This window comes from Aplysia californica, unplaced genomic scaffold (assembly GCF_000002075.1).
Source record: "Aplysia californica isolate F4 #8 unplaced genomic scaffold, AplCal3.0 scaffold00328, whole genome shotgun sequence".
NCBI lineage: Eukaryota > Metazoa > Mollusca > Gastropoda > Aplysiida > Aplysiidae > Aplysia > Aplysia californica.
Genome location: NW_004797598.1, coordinates 45958 through 57202, shown reverse-complemented (window position 1 = coordinate 57202; position 11245 = coordinate 45958). Strand labels below are relative to the sequence as shown.

Genomic DNA, 11245 nt, shown 5'->3' with positions numbered 1-11245 from the left:
AAGGTTCAGCAGCTTATAGCTGAGTACGTTGTTGAATGTTTCATCAAATCCATTACTTGACCAGACCAGATATGACCAAGCATTCTCATATATATATATATATATATATATACGTAACATATATATATATATATGAGGCAATCGTGTAAAAAATTATAATAAAACAACAAAAATTAAATAAACAAACTCATGACGAGATCAGTTGTGAAGGCTCGAAACACATTTACTTTAGCCTTCTTCATTCATGGGGATAAGACTTTAAGTCTAATTGGTCGCTTTTAAGCACAAGGGGGCTATCCCGAAAAAATGCTGTTTTGAGAAAATGGAAGGTAACGTTTTTGCCCCTTGCTCAGTTTCTTAAAAAGACAAGGAGAAGTTTTTCTATAACAACCAAACAAATATACACACCAATGAAACCAAACTTCTCCTTTAGATAGGGCAATGCCCACTTTTGGCGTAGGTCAAGATTTCTGGAAACCCCCCGAAATCTGGGTTAGCCCGTTTGTCCTTAAAAGCGACCAACTGTTTTCCGTGCCTGTGAAGTAAAGGTCAGGCGCTCTGCCACAGATGTAGAAGTTTTTTTGGGGAGAGTTTTTAAGGGGTGGGTGTCAACAGAGAAGTCCTCACAGGGAATCAGACTTACTCTGCTCACCTCTCTAGCTTCAACAGCTCAAAGTCTGCTTCGACTATCAAGGCACCTTGGTAAAAGCGGGTCGTAAGAGAGTGACAAACATACAAAAGAAGTTGAGGAAAAAAACCGATAGTAGGGATTAGGAAAGAAAAAGCGGCAGTTCCCAGTTGTAGTTCAGGCACAGTTACTATTTTTTCTTATAGTTGAGGGTTTTACGGCGCTCGCAACTGCATAAGGTCATAGGAGCGCCAGGGCACAGTTATGAGCATGGCATTGTTGAATCAGCCCATTTACGATTCTACTGAGCATAAGAACATGTTAATAGCCCCCCTTTGGGAATGGCCTAAACACACTTCAGTCAGTAACATCACCCTGGTTGGGGGGGGGGGGGGGAGGGGGGGGGTTATAGATGTAAAAAAACCCCGAGTTTGATTCTTATTTAGGGAGGAAATTTTTATCGAGTATCTCAGTCTTTCTGCTGAGACGTTGCATCCCTCTCAGCGCAGGTTGGCCCTGACAGGCAGGGTTAAAGCCGCCCCGTAAATCATTTTATAAAGGGGTGTGTGGGGGTGATAAATGTCTCGTCTACATTTTAAAAAAAGAGACAAATTAATTAACCTGTAGCGTAAGAAACAACTAAAAACACCCCCCCGCGAGATATTATATATTTACATGTGCCAACCATACATATTATATACATATATATATATATATATATATATATATATATATATATATATATATATATATATATATATATATATATATATATATATATATATATATATATATATATATAATCATTTGTGAAACAAACAAAACCCAAATTCTACAAAAGATGTTGAAAAAAGCATCTTATACCATCAATATTTTTGTAATTATATGAAAAAAAATTTAACATCATGTAATATATGTAATAATAATAATAAAAGCCTGTCCTTCAATATCTGATGATGACCAATACATCCCTAGAGGAGGGTATTTCTCCAGTGAAACAGAAGAGCTAGAGGCATTTAAGATTAACATGACTTCTGGCTTCTGCTGTAGCCCATGAGACCAATTCTGGCAGAGAAAAGTTTGCCACATTTTGAACATTTAAAAGATCTAGATCTACTTCCACTATATTATAAAATGTAATGAAAGAGCAGTTGATGTCACAACCCCCCTCCCCCCCCCAAAAAAAAAAATCAACATGCTGAGCATATATGGGAACAGCAGTATTCTCAACTAATCAAGATCATCATTATTTAGAAAGGTATCAGCAAGCAAAGACTTCTATGTCAAAGAGTTTTCTTCCCACTAAATGAGACCCCTTTGACGTTAAAATCTTTCGATGAATCATTAACGGTGAATATAACGTATACCAGGATAAAGTGACATCTTGCATTCAATCACATTAAAACCAACATTAAAGCTCATACTCAATCAACAATGAGAAAAAAATCACAGTTTTAAACCTTTCATTATGATCAACAATGCACCTCGTATTTGTATCAAATACCCGAGGATCTTCAAATCCACATAAATAGACTTCCCTACAAGCAACTCTGACTGGAGCATCATTGTGAAAAAAAAATTTTCCTGCACAAGTTTAGATTTCCCATATCCAGTTCTCGTTACAATGTTACACAGGTAAGCCAGAATACAAGGCATGTACCACCTCTTAAATTCTTTTACTGCATTTAAAATGGGTGTTGAACACATACTATTACTACACCATACTAATCTGAGAGCAGTGAATGTAATATGATATGTGTAATAAATCACATATAATATGATCGAAATAAAAATCTGACAATTGACATTTACATCGTGTGTGTGTGTGTGTGTGTGTGAGTGTGTGTGTGTGTGTTTGAGTGTGTGAGTGAGTTTGTGTGTGTGTGTATGTGTGTGAGTGTGTGAGTGAGTTTGCGTGCGTATGCATTTGTATAAACAGTTGGAATCACCAACACTCAATACAATGCTTAAAAAAAATAATAATCACACTGCCATTGTTTTGGGGTTGTTGTTTTACTTAGGCCTACAGTTATACAAAAGTCTACATTGTTCTAATTGTTTGTGTATGTTGTGCGTGCCCATGTGTGTGTATGTGAGCGTGTGCGTGCGTGCCTACCACTACCTGCATAATTTGGTGAGTGTGTGTGCATGGGTGAGCATACAATAAGATAGGCATTGTGTGAGTGTCTGTATGTGAGTGTGTCCGTGTGTGTGTGTGAGTGTGTGTGTGTGTGTGTGTGTGTGTGTGTGAGTGTGTGTGTGTGAGAGTGTGTGTGTGTGTGTGTGTGTGTGGGTATATGTGTGTGTGTGTGTGTGTGTGTGTGTGTGTGTGTGTGTGTGTGTGTGTGTGTGTGCGCGCGCGCGTGTATCTGAGTGTGTGTGGACCTAAGCATGAGAGCTAGTTACTGTTGAGACAAGACTCATAAATTTTCTATGAATTCACAGACACCGTTATTAGATAGCTTGACTAGATTTGTAAATTCAACAGTTAAATGCAATGAATTGTAATGCTAGCCTGATATATTTACTTTGGCATTTCCTTACGTAAATTCAACAGTTAAATGCAATGAATTGTAATGCTAGCCTGATAAATTTACTTGGGCATTTTCCCACCTCAGAACTACAAAGTTCTATTTGACATTTTTGGCCATTTCGAGTTACTAAGACCATGAGGAGATCAGAAATCAAATGCTCTGTCTGCTCTTTCAAAATTGTTAGACTATTTTGAGTCGATATCAAGATATTTAAAGAACAGCATTCGAAAAAGCTTGACATATTGTGAAACTTAAAATTTTTAACGTCCAATTTCTCAAAACTAGGTACTGAGTAGATAGAATTTTGTGTAATTCTAAGGTAGTGATTTATCAAAGCAAATCTGTACACTGTCCCATTGTAAACCACAGGTAGTGTAGTCATGCAAAGTTGTTACATTACCTGTATGAAACTTACTGCCTTTGATTATACACTTATACCTCTTCATTTCATACACCAATTCTACATTATAAGGGTAAATATGCACAAAACATTTACGATGGCCCAATTTATCTATCAAAAGTAAGTAGTCGTATTATTGTTCTTTTTGTAAATAATGCTCGCTTAGTTTTAGTAAGAGTTTTACGGTACTTGCAACACGATAAGGTCATATAAGAGCCGAAGATTAGAAGTGTTACAAGAGAGAAACAAACACAAAAAAGAAGGATGGGAGATAGAAAGACGATAGATTTTTTATTTCTGGGCATATGGGGTTGTTGGTATCACTTTAAAGCCTGTGCATTTGCCTTTCTTTCGGTAAAAAAAATATCAATCTAAGCTGAATAGAAGTCGAAATATTTGCGATTTTAGGAGGTCAGGGTCGCCTGGTTTCAGATGTGAAATTTGCAAGAAAATGGCCACCACAGTTTGGTAATTTTGATAGCCTGAGAGTCATTGGAAACTGAAAATTTACATTTTCTGAGCCTTTACTCAATGTTTTTCAGTAAAATCCATACAAAAATGTGTTTTTAAATGGACATAAAAGGAGTTGAGCCAAGAAAAGAAAATTAGAAAAAATGGCCCATAGGCCAGGAAAACCTGCTGATTTCTTTGATTTCATTATTTTGACAAGCGCCTCATTTCTCCATGATGTGAGGCTGCATGGTGAAATCAGGCGCTCACCAAAACAATGAAGTCAAAAGGAACCAGCATTTTATTGGGAGTTGGGCTATTTTAAAAAGATATTTTTGGGGCTCAACGTCTTTTATACCCCTCTAAGAACGCAGTTCTGTGTGGATGATAACGAAAACGTTCATTAAAGGCATGAAAAATGTAAATTTCCAATTTCCAGGGACTCTCGAGCTTTGGGAGTCATCATTTTCTTGCTAATTTTACATCTCATACCACGCAACCCCCACATCCTTCAATCGCAAATATCTCGACTTCCATTCAAGATAGAGGGATTTTTGGGGGGGGGGCCAAATACAAGACAAATGAACAAACTTTAAGATGATATTAATAACTCTGTCCACTCAAAAATTGATGAGCGTCCGATTCCTCCATGTCCTGACACGTATAGCAAGGTAGCCCCACAACCCCCCCCAAAAAAAAATCACATGAAGTACAACATAATATGTAAATATGGCAGAGCACCATTACCAGATTATCAAAATTTACTCAACATGTAATATGGAAGAACATCATTACCAGATTATTGAAACTCACTAAGTACATATAAACAGTGAAGAACTCCATTCAACGAGGCCTGACCTAAAATCTCGTTGAATCTGAGTGTTCGTCATGGCAAACATTAGTTTTTTTGTAGATAATAAGAGGCACTGAGCCAGTAGTGTATAAAAAGAAGTAGCAAGTGGTGCCTGAAATGCCTGCATATTGTGAGCTGTGAAAAAAAAAGACCGATTCGTTCAAATGCATGCCTGTGTCATCTCGATTGTTTACCAAAAAGTTGTGTTGCTGTGTAGAGCCTAGCATACGGCAACTCTTGATTCCATAGACCAGCACACAATTCATTACGTACATCTTCATCAAGACTATCTTATCATTGCAATAATGATCAGTTGCCGGGGGGAAAAAAGACTGTGACGGGTTTGTATCTGCGACATGCCACGCCCTGACAAAAGGTGCTATCCTCCCCGTGACACACACACACACAGTCACACGTGTGCAGGTTGACCATCCGACCCCAACACACGCTAGAGTAGACACGTCCCATGTGTTGGTATGAAAGAAGGCCGCCTGTTGGTCGCATGCAGTTGGTTAAGTAAACAATGGTTCACGATGCAGGTGCAATGGATGGTTTCAAAGAATAGATAAAGTTCGTTGCGGAAGAAAAATGAGCAAGGCCACGTCTACGGGGGCTGTTCACCCTGGAATCGACCTCGTTGAATCCGAGCTTGCTGATTTAGGTGTTCGTTGAGGGTTTTTTTATTGATTACAAAGAAGAAAAAAAAACCCTCAGGGAATCCATCTCCTTTCGTTGAATCCGAGTTCTCGTTGAATACGAGTTCGTTGAACCCGAGTTCCACAGTATATTATATTATAAAGAGCATTTCAATTCTCTGGTAATGATGTTCTCCCACACATATTTTGATTTCAAAATTCAAAAATATTATCTCTTAGGTCCATGGAAGAAAGTTAGAAAACATAACGGTTCCAACAATGAAGTAAAAAACAAAATAAATAACAACGAGCTGAAATTCCAGACTCAGATTAGCCCAGTTTTCCAAAATATCCAAAAGAGGAGAACACTGACATTTTACAATAGTGGAGCGAATCTTGTGTGTAGCAACATCCATCCATGACGATGAGTTCAGCACCTTTGGATGAGACTGAGTTCTCCTCCTCGGGCTTGGCATCTGAGAAGCTCTGTCTCTGTACCACAGCATTCCACAGTACCAGTACAGCAGAGGGGATGAGGAGAACAGCAATCTTGTCAGAACCTTAAAAAAAAACCCAGAATATATATATTATATATATATATGTGTGTGTAGTTATATAAAGTTTTCTGCAGCCTTTCTACTGCTACTCCTTCGCTTCTTCTTACTGCTGTCTTTCAGCCACACCCCTGATCTTCTGGTAGGAAAGATTTACACCTAGCCTTCTCGGACAAGGGCGAAAAATCTCGGAGGGCCCATGTGCAAGTTGCGCACGTTAAAGATCCCTTGGTGGTCTTAAATCGATAAGAGTAAGCTTCGGCCGCCACACGGGCAAAATTCAAACTTTCCTACCGACTGAAAATATTAGGTGTGTCCCGCGCGCTCATATGACCTTATGCAGTTGCGAGCGCCGTAAAACACTTTACAAAAACAAACAAACAATATAAAGTTTTATTTGTATATTTGATTTATGTATTACTATTATGGCCCCTGGATATGGGTTCAATTGCTTTCAATTTTAATCTTAGCATTTGAAACACTGTGCTGAGTTGCATTTTGAGCTTGCAATCTAAGTGCAGCATAATAAAAGTAAACAACAGACATTCTATAAATAAACAAACTCTCATAAATTGATTATTAGATGAACAGATGCTATTTTTTTATTCACTTACACTCAATATTATTGAAACAAGGATAAGCAACTCATAAGATGACTTCTCAAGTTCAAAATTCATTTTTCATATCTCGTCTGAATGCTCTGGAAATCACCAGGATTGAAGTCCCTTAGATGTTTTTAAAATTTGTCTTTACACATGACAGAGACACACATAAATTAATTTCTCTCAAATCTGCCATCTACAAAGAAACACAATACTCATATATATTGACAAAATAGTTTTCCTCAAATCTGTCACAAAATGCTTCTCAGGAGATTATTTTTCAGCTTTGCCAGTTAGTCTCAAAGAATGAAATACTGATTAAGTTGGATTTCATAGAAAGAGCATTATAATGCTGTCATACTTTGTCAGCAACAGGTAAAGTCAACGGTAAAAGTAAAAGAAACACAGTAAAAGTAAAAGCAACACTGAAAAGAAGAACAAGTGAGCAGATACCATTGGAGCTCTACATTAAACCACGGCGTAAAGACTTTAAAAAAAAACAAAAAAACATCTACTAACCTGAATGTGAACAAAACAGCAACCAAATACTGTCAGACCAATCAGATGGAAGATGTACACCACAATTCTGTGAGAATGTTCAGCAGTTGAAGGTTTCCACACTTGTGACTTGGCGTCAATTTCATCCATATCAACTTCATCATCGGACAGGCTATCCCTCTTTTTGTCTCTAGCCTGTGATGTGTTTCTCATAAAGTAATTGAGACTATTACCAAAACCTAACTGAAAAAAGCTCTTCCCACTCTTTCTGACAAAAAACAAACAGGATCTAACACTTAGCAAAATAACGGGAAAAGCTAAAATAAAGTTAGGTATTTGCTTCACTTCGTAGTAGTTCATAAATCCTACACCCCAATGATGTTTCTGGATATTAGTGTATGACATTGGGAAGGTATCATTGCACCATGGGGAAGGGGAATCCCCAACTATGTTATAACCTCGAGCTCTACCGTAAGAAATCAAATGTTCTGGAACAAACACTGATCCTTTTCGGGTGCAGAACTGAGTGTAGATAAAGAACTGATAGGCGAAGAAAGCAGCAGAACAAATTATGCTGCATAAAACAACTCTGAAGATTGTCTTCACGATACAAGAAATATAAAAAGGGACAATTTGAGAGTATGTAAGCTTTTTGCCACACCAGTGAATACTTGAAAGCTCTTTAAAAAACGAGTTCCCGAGAGAGTGCAAAACAAATCCAATTCCAACCAATCCGTTCGACCTAGTGAGAACACTCAGCCCAATCAAAAACGAAGCTGCGTAGAATGCCTTTGCGTTAACAGCTAATAAAGCATGGACTAAAAGGAAAAAGTATAATGTTTCCGAATAGGCAGCGGACATGAATATGCTGGCAGGGTTAAAGCAAAACAAGATGGTGGCAAAAAATGATACTTGAGGATCACCCAGGGCATGTTTACCAACATGAAAGAAGCTAAGAGCTGCCAAGATAAAAAGAATAAAGTTAGTAATAACAGCAGCGAGCAAAATCCATGAGCTTAAATGCAGAACTCCTAAATATGACAAGACGTGAGCCACACTGGACACAGTAATCGGGAAAAAAGGGAAGAAAGCGACACAGTTTTCATAAGTGTATCCATAATGAGCGATGTGAGAAAAGTAAACGGCATCCCATCGCATAAGTCCACTGAACAAAAAGTGTACAGCGTGGTCCAGGACAGAAAATTCCCTCTTATCCACTGGAGGTAAAAACACATCCGCATCATGGTCGGGCAGCAGAAGATTAGCCAAAAACTGTAGAGAATAGAATAAAAAATTAAATAACTGTAAATGTAAAATTTCATATACGTACATGAGTATTGATGATCAAGTGTTCTCATTTTACGTAGAAAAAACACACAAATTTTTCACAAGAAAAAAAGAGTTCAAAAGAGTATGCTTTTCAAACATGCTGTATGGAGCCCTCTATACCAGGAATAGGCAAACATGTCACATCAAAATCGTACACTGGATTGCGCAATTCTGAATCTTTCACTGGCCAAAGCAAGGGAAAATTGGGTGAAATCAGTTGAAATACCCAAGCTCTCAAATGTGAGACTAGAACTGACACTAAAGTACACATATATGTGAATCAAGGGCATTTGTGAGATAAAATGTCGAAAATAATTCTGGGGTTAAAGAGTTAAGATAAAGTATAAAGTATCTCTTCTAAAAGATACAATTGGAATTGTCCTAGCTGGCAGAGCAAATCAAAAATACAATCTTGCCATAGTGAGCTTGAAGTTGTAACAGCTAGGGCCCTTATTTTTTGGTTTAGAACCATACTGGACTGCAGTTTCTTATTTTCAACTAGGAGTTTCCAAAGCTCATTTATTGGCTTCTGCATGCATATCCTTAAAAATGATGTTTTCTTATACTTTTAATTTCATCATCATAGTTGAAAATGAAAAATTATTAGGAAACATACTATACATACAGTATGAGGCTACTTTCATTTTTATATATATATACTCATAATTTTATTTTTCCCCCTCGACATCCTAAGGCCTAAGGATACCAGAGGAAGGAAAAAGTAAAAGTAAAATTTTATTTTTACATGAAAAGAGGGTTTAAATTTTTTTTCCCCAGAGACAAAAAGCCTACATAGGCAGAGAATCCTTGGGAAGAATTCCGTAACGAGCGACCACTATAGAGGGTTAAGGTTAGGGTTGGGGCCAGGGTTAGGGTTGGGGTTAGGGTCAAGTCCCTTCTTTATTGTGTTTGTTGGGGTGGTCATTTATTACGGAAGTCCTTCTGAATCCCTCATTGTGTGCGAGTGTGTTAGTACGTGTGAGTGTGTCTGTGTATGTGTGTGTGTGTGTGTGTGGGGGGGGGGGGGGGTGAGATAGGGAGGAGGGGTGAGATATGGAGGAGAAGGTGACAGGGGGAGGGAAACAAAAAGGGAAGAGGAAATTGGGAAAAAAAAAAGGGGTGTATATATATATATATATATATATATATATATATATATATATATATATATATACACACATATATATACATGTGGAATATTAGGCATGCAACTATGGCAAAAGTAGAGCACTGGCTGACAACATACATAATCATAATGTCATTATTAAACTGAAAACAAAAACTGAAATGATTCAACTGATAGACTGATGATGTAAATTGGAATACAGAAATCCCTTACAACTTGTGCCCGGTCAAGTCTATATGCACCATACTACTACTGCTAGATTCTAGATCTATATCTAGAGCTACTACTAGATCTAGATGCTCTCTTATTAGTGACTACTAAGACGACTTAGTAGATCTAATAATAATTTATAGTAATAGGCTAGTATCGTAATTCAAATATAAGGGAGGATTTCCGTAACGAGAGACTACTATTAATTAAATCTACACTATACTCGATGGTAATCAAATTCATGATGGGAGACCGAAAGCCACTGTTATAATATATACTAGATATCTAGATCTACCTGGACATGACAAAATTACGGTAGTTTGCATATTTTTAGGCCCAGTTCAACGTTTTGAAGATTGTAAAATCTTGCGAGACTTTTGACTGTTATGATGATTGCCAAAGCCTAAAATACATTCTGTTCCTTGTATTAGGCCTAACCTATGCCTATAAATTCATATTTAAAAGTAGATCTAGATCTAGATCTAGCCTACTAAGTTGATGCCAGCCTACCGCAGTACTAGAATGACTAGATCTAGATTCTACTAGACTACTATTCGGTGATCTTGTTGTACGAGATCTTAGTCTGACCACTGCCGGCCTCAGGCTCAGGCTCAGGCTGCACCAACTGGGGGAGGCTGAGACTATCTCAAGTAAACGCTCTTGCTGCGACTTCCAGCAGTCTGAAAGAAAGAGCTATCGTTCGACAGAACTATAATTATATTATAAATTTACCTGAAGAAGCAACACTAATGATCTTGATGCGAAAGCGAAAGTAACAATCTGACGTGAAGATACCTCCATGTTTGTTTGTATTGAAATTCTTTTTCGAAAGAAGTAGAAAAATGATTTCTAATAGGTTATGGGTGGGTAGATTTCTAATGTCAATTGATTGGAGGATCCCAAAATGGTGCCAAATGTAGCAAGTTGGCAGTCTTTCCAGTGGCAGGCGGGAAAGAAGCGCTTTATAACCGTACCATGGCTAGTTAGGGGTGGCACAGGGGTCGACCCTATGCCTACTGACACAGATCAGTGTCTTTACCCAGAAGGCAAGAAAAATGGTTCTTTCAGATGTAGACCTGCCTTCTAAAAAGATCTGGCTGCTTAAAAAAAATCTGATCAAGCGGATAATAACACATTAAGTTGACTCTTCTGTTTAAGCAAAGTTGGCTATTAATGAAAAGGTGCTTTTCTAAAAATAATGAGTTATTTCACAACCTATTCATGCTAACGTGAAACCATCATACCCCCCCCCCCCCCCCAAAATAAAAATAAAAATAAATAAATAAATAAATAAATAAATAAAAGGGGGAAAAGGGGGGAAAAAGAAAGAAAAAATTCCTGGCCAGGGAAAAACCATAACAACAAAAAACAACAACAACAACAACAACAACAATAACAACAACTACTACTACTAATACTACTACTA

The 11245-nt window shown here is 37.6% G+C and overlaps 1 protein-coding gene across 1 annotated transcript; it reads right to left on the bottom strand.

Moving 5' to 3' along the window:
* Nucleotides 1-5545: 5545 nt before the first annotated feature.
* On the bottom strand, nucleotides 5546-10631 carry LOC101852105 (GPI mannosyltransferase 2). Its single transcript, XM_005102511.2, has 3 exons — nucleotides 10552-10631; nucleotides 7176-8426; nucleotides 5546-6060 (listed from the first exon to the last, which is right to left on the bottom strand). Exons 1-3 carry the CDS (start codon nucleotides 10618-10620, stop codon nucleotides 5737-5739), a joined length of 1644 nt encoding a protein of 547 aa, XP_005102568.1. The 5' UTR covers nucleotides 10621-10631; the 3' UTR covers nucleotides 5546-5736.
* Nucleotides 10632-11245: the final 614 nt, after the last annotated feature.

Excerpts from the sequence above, each read along its gene's own strand:
- LOC101852105 (XM_005102511.2), bottom strand. The coding sequence starts at position 10,620 with ATGGAGGTATCTTCACGTCAGATTGTTACTTTCGCTTTCGCATCAAGA. Across the intron at positions 8,427-10,551 it reads CATTAGTGTTGCTTCTTCAG|TTTTTGGCTAATCTTCTGCT; the intron begins GTAAATTTATAA and ends TATTCTCTACAG. Across the intron at positions 6,061-7,175 it reads GCTGTTTTGTTCACATTCAG|GTTCTGACAAGATTGCTGTT; the intron begins GTTAGTAGATGT and ends TTTTTTTTTAAG.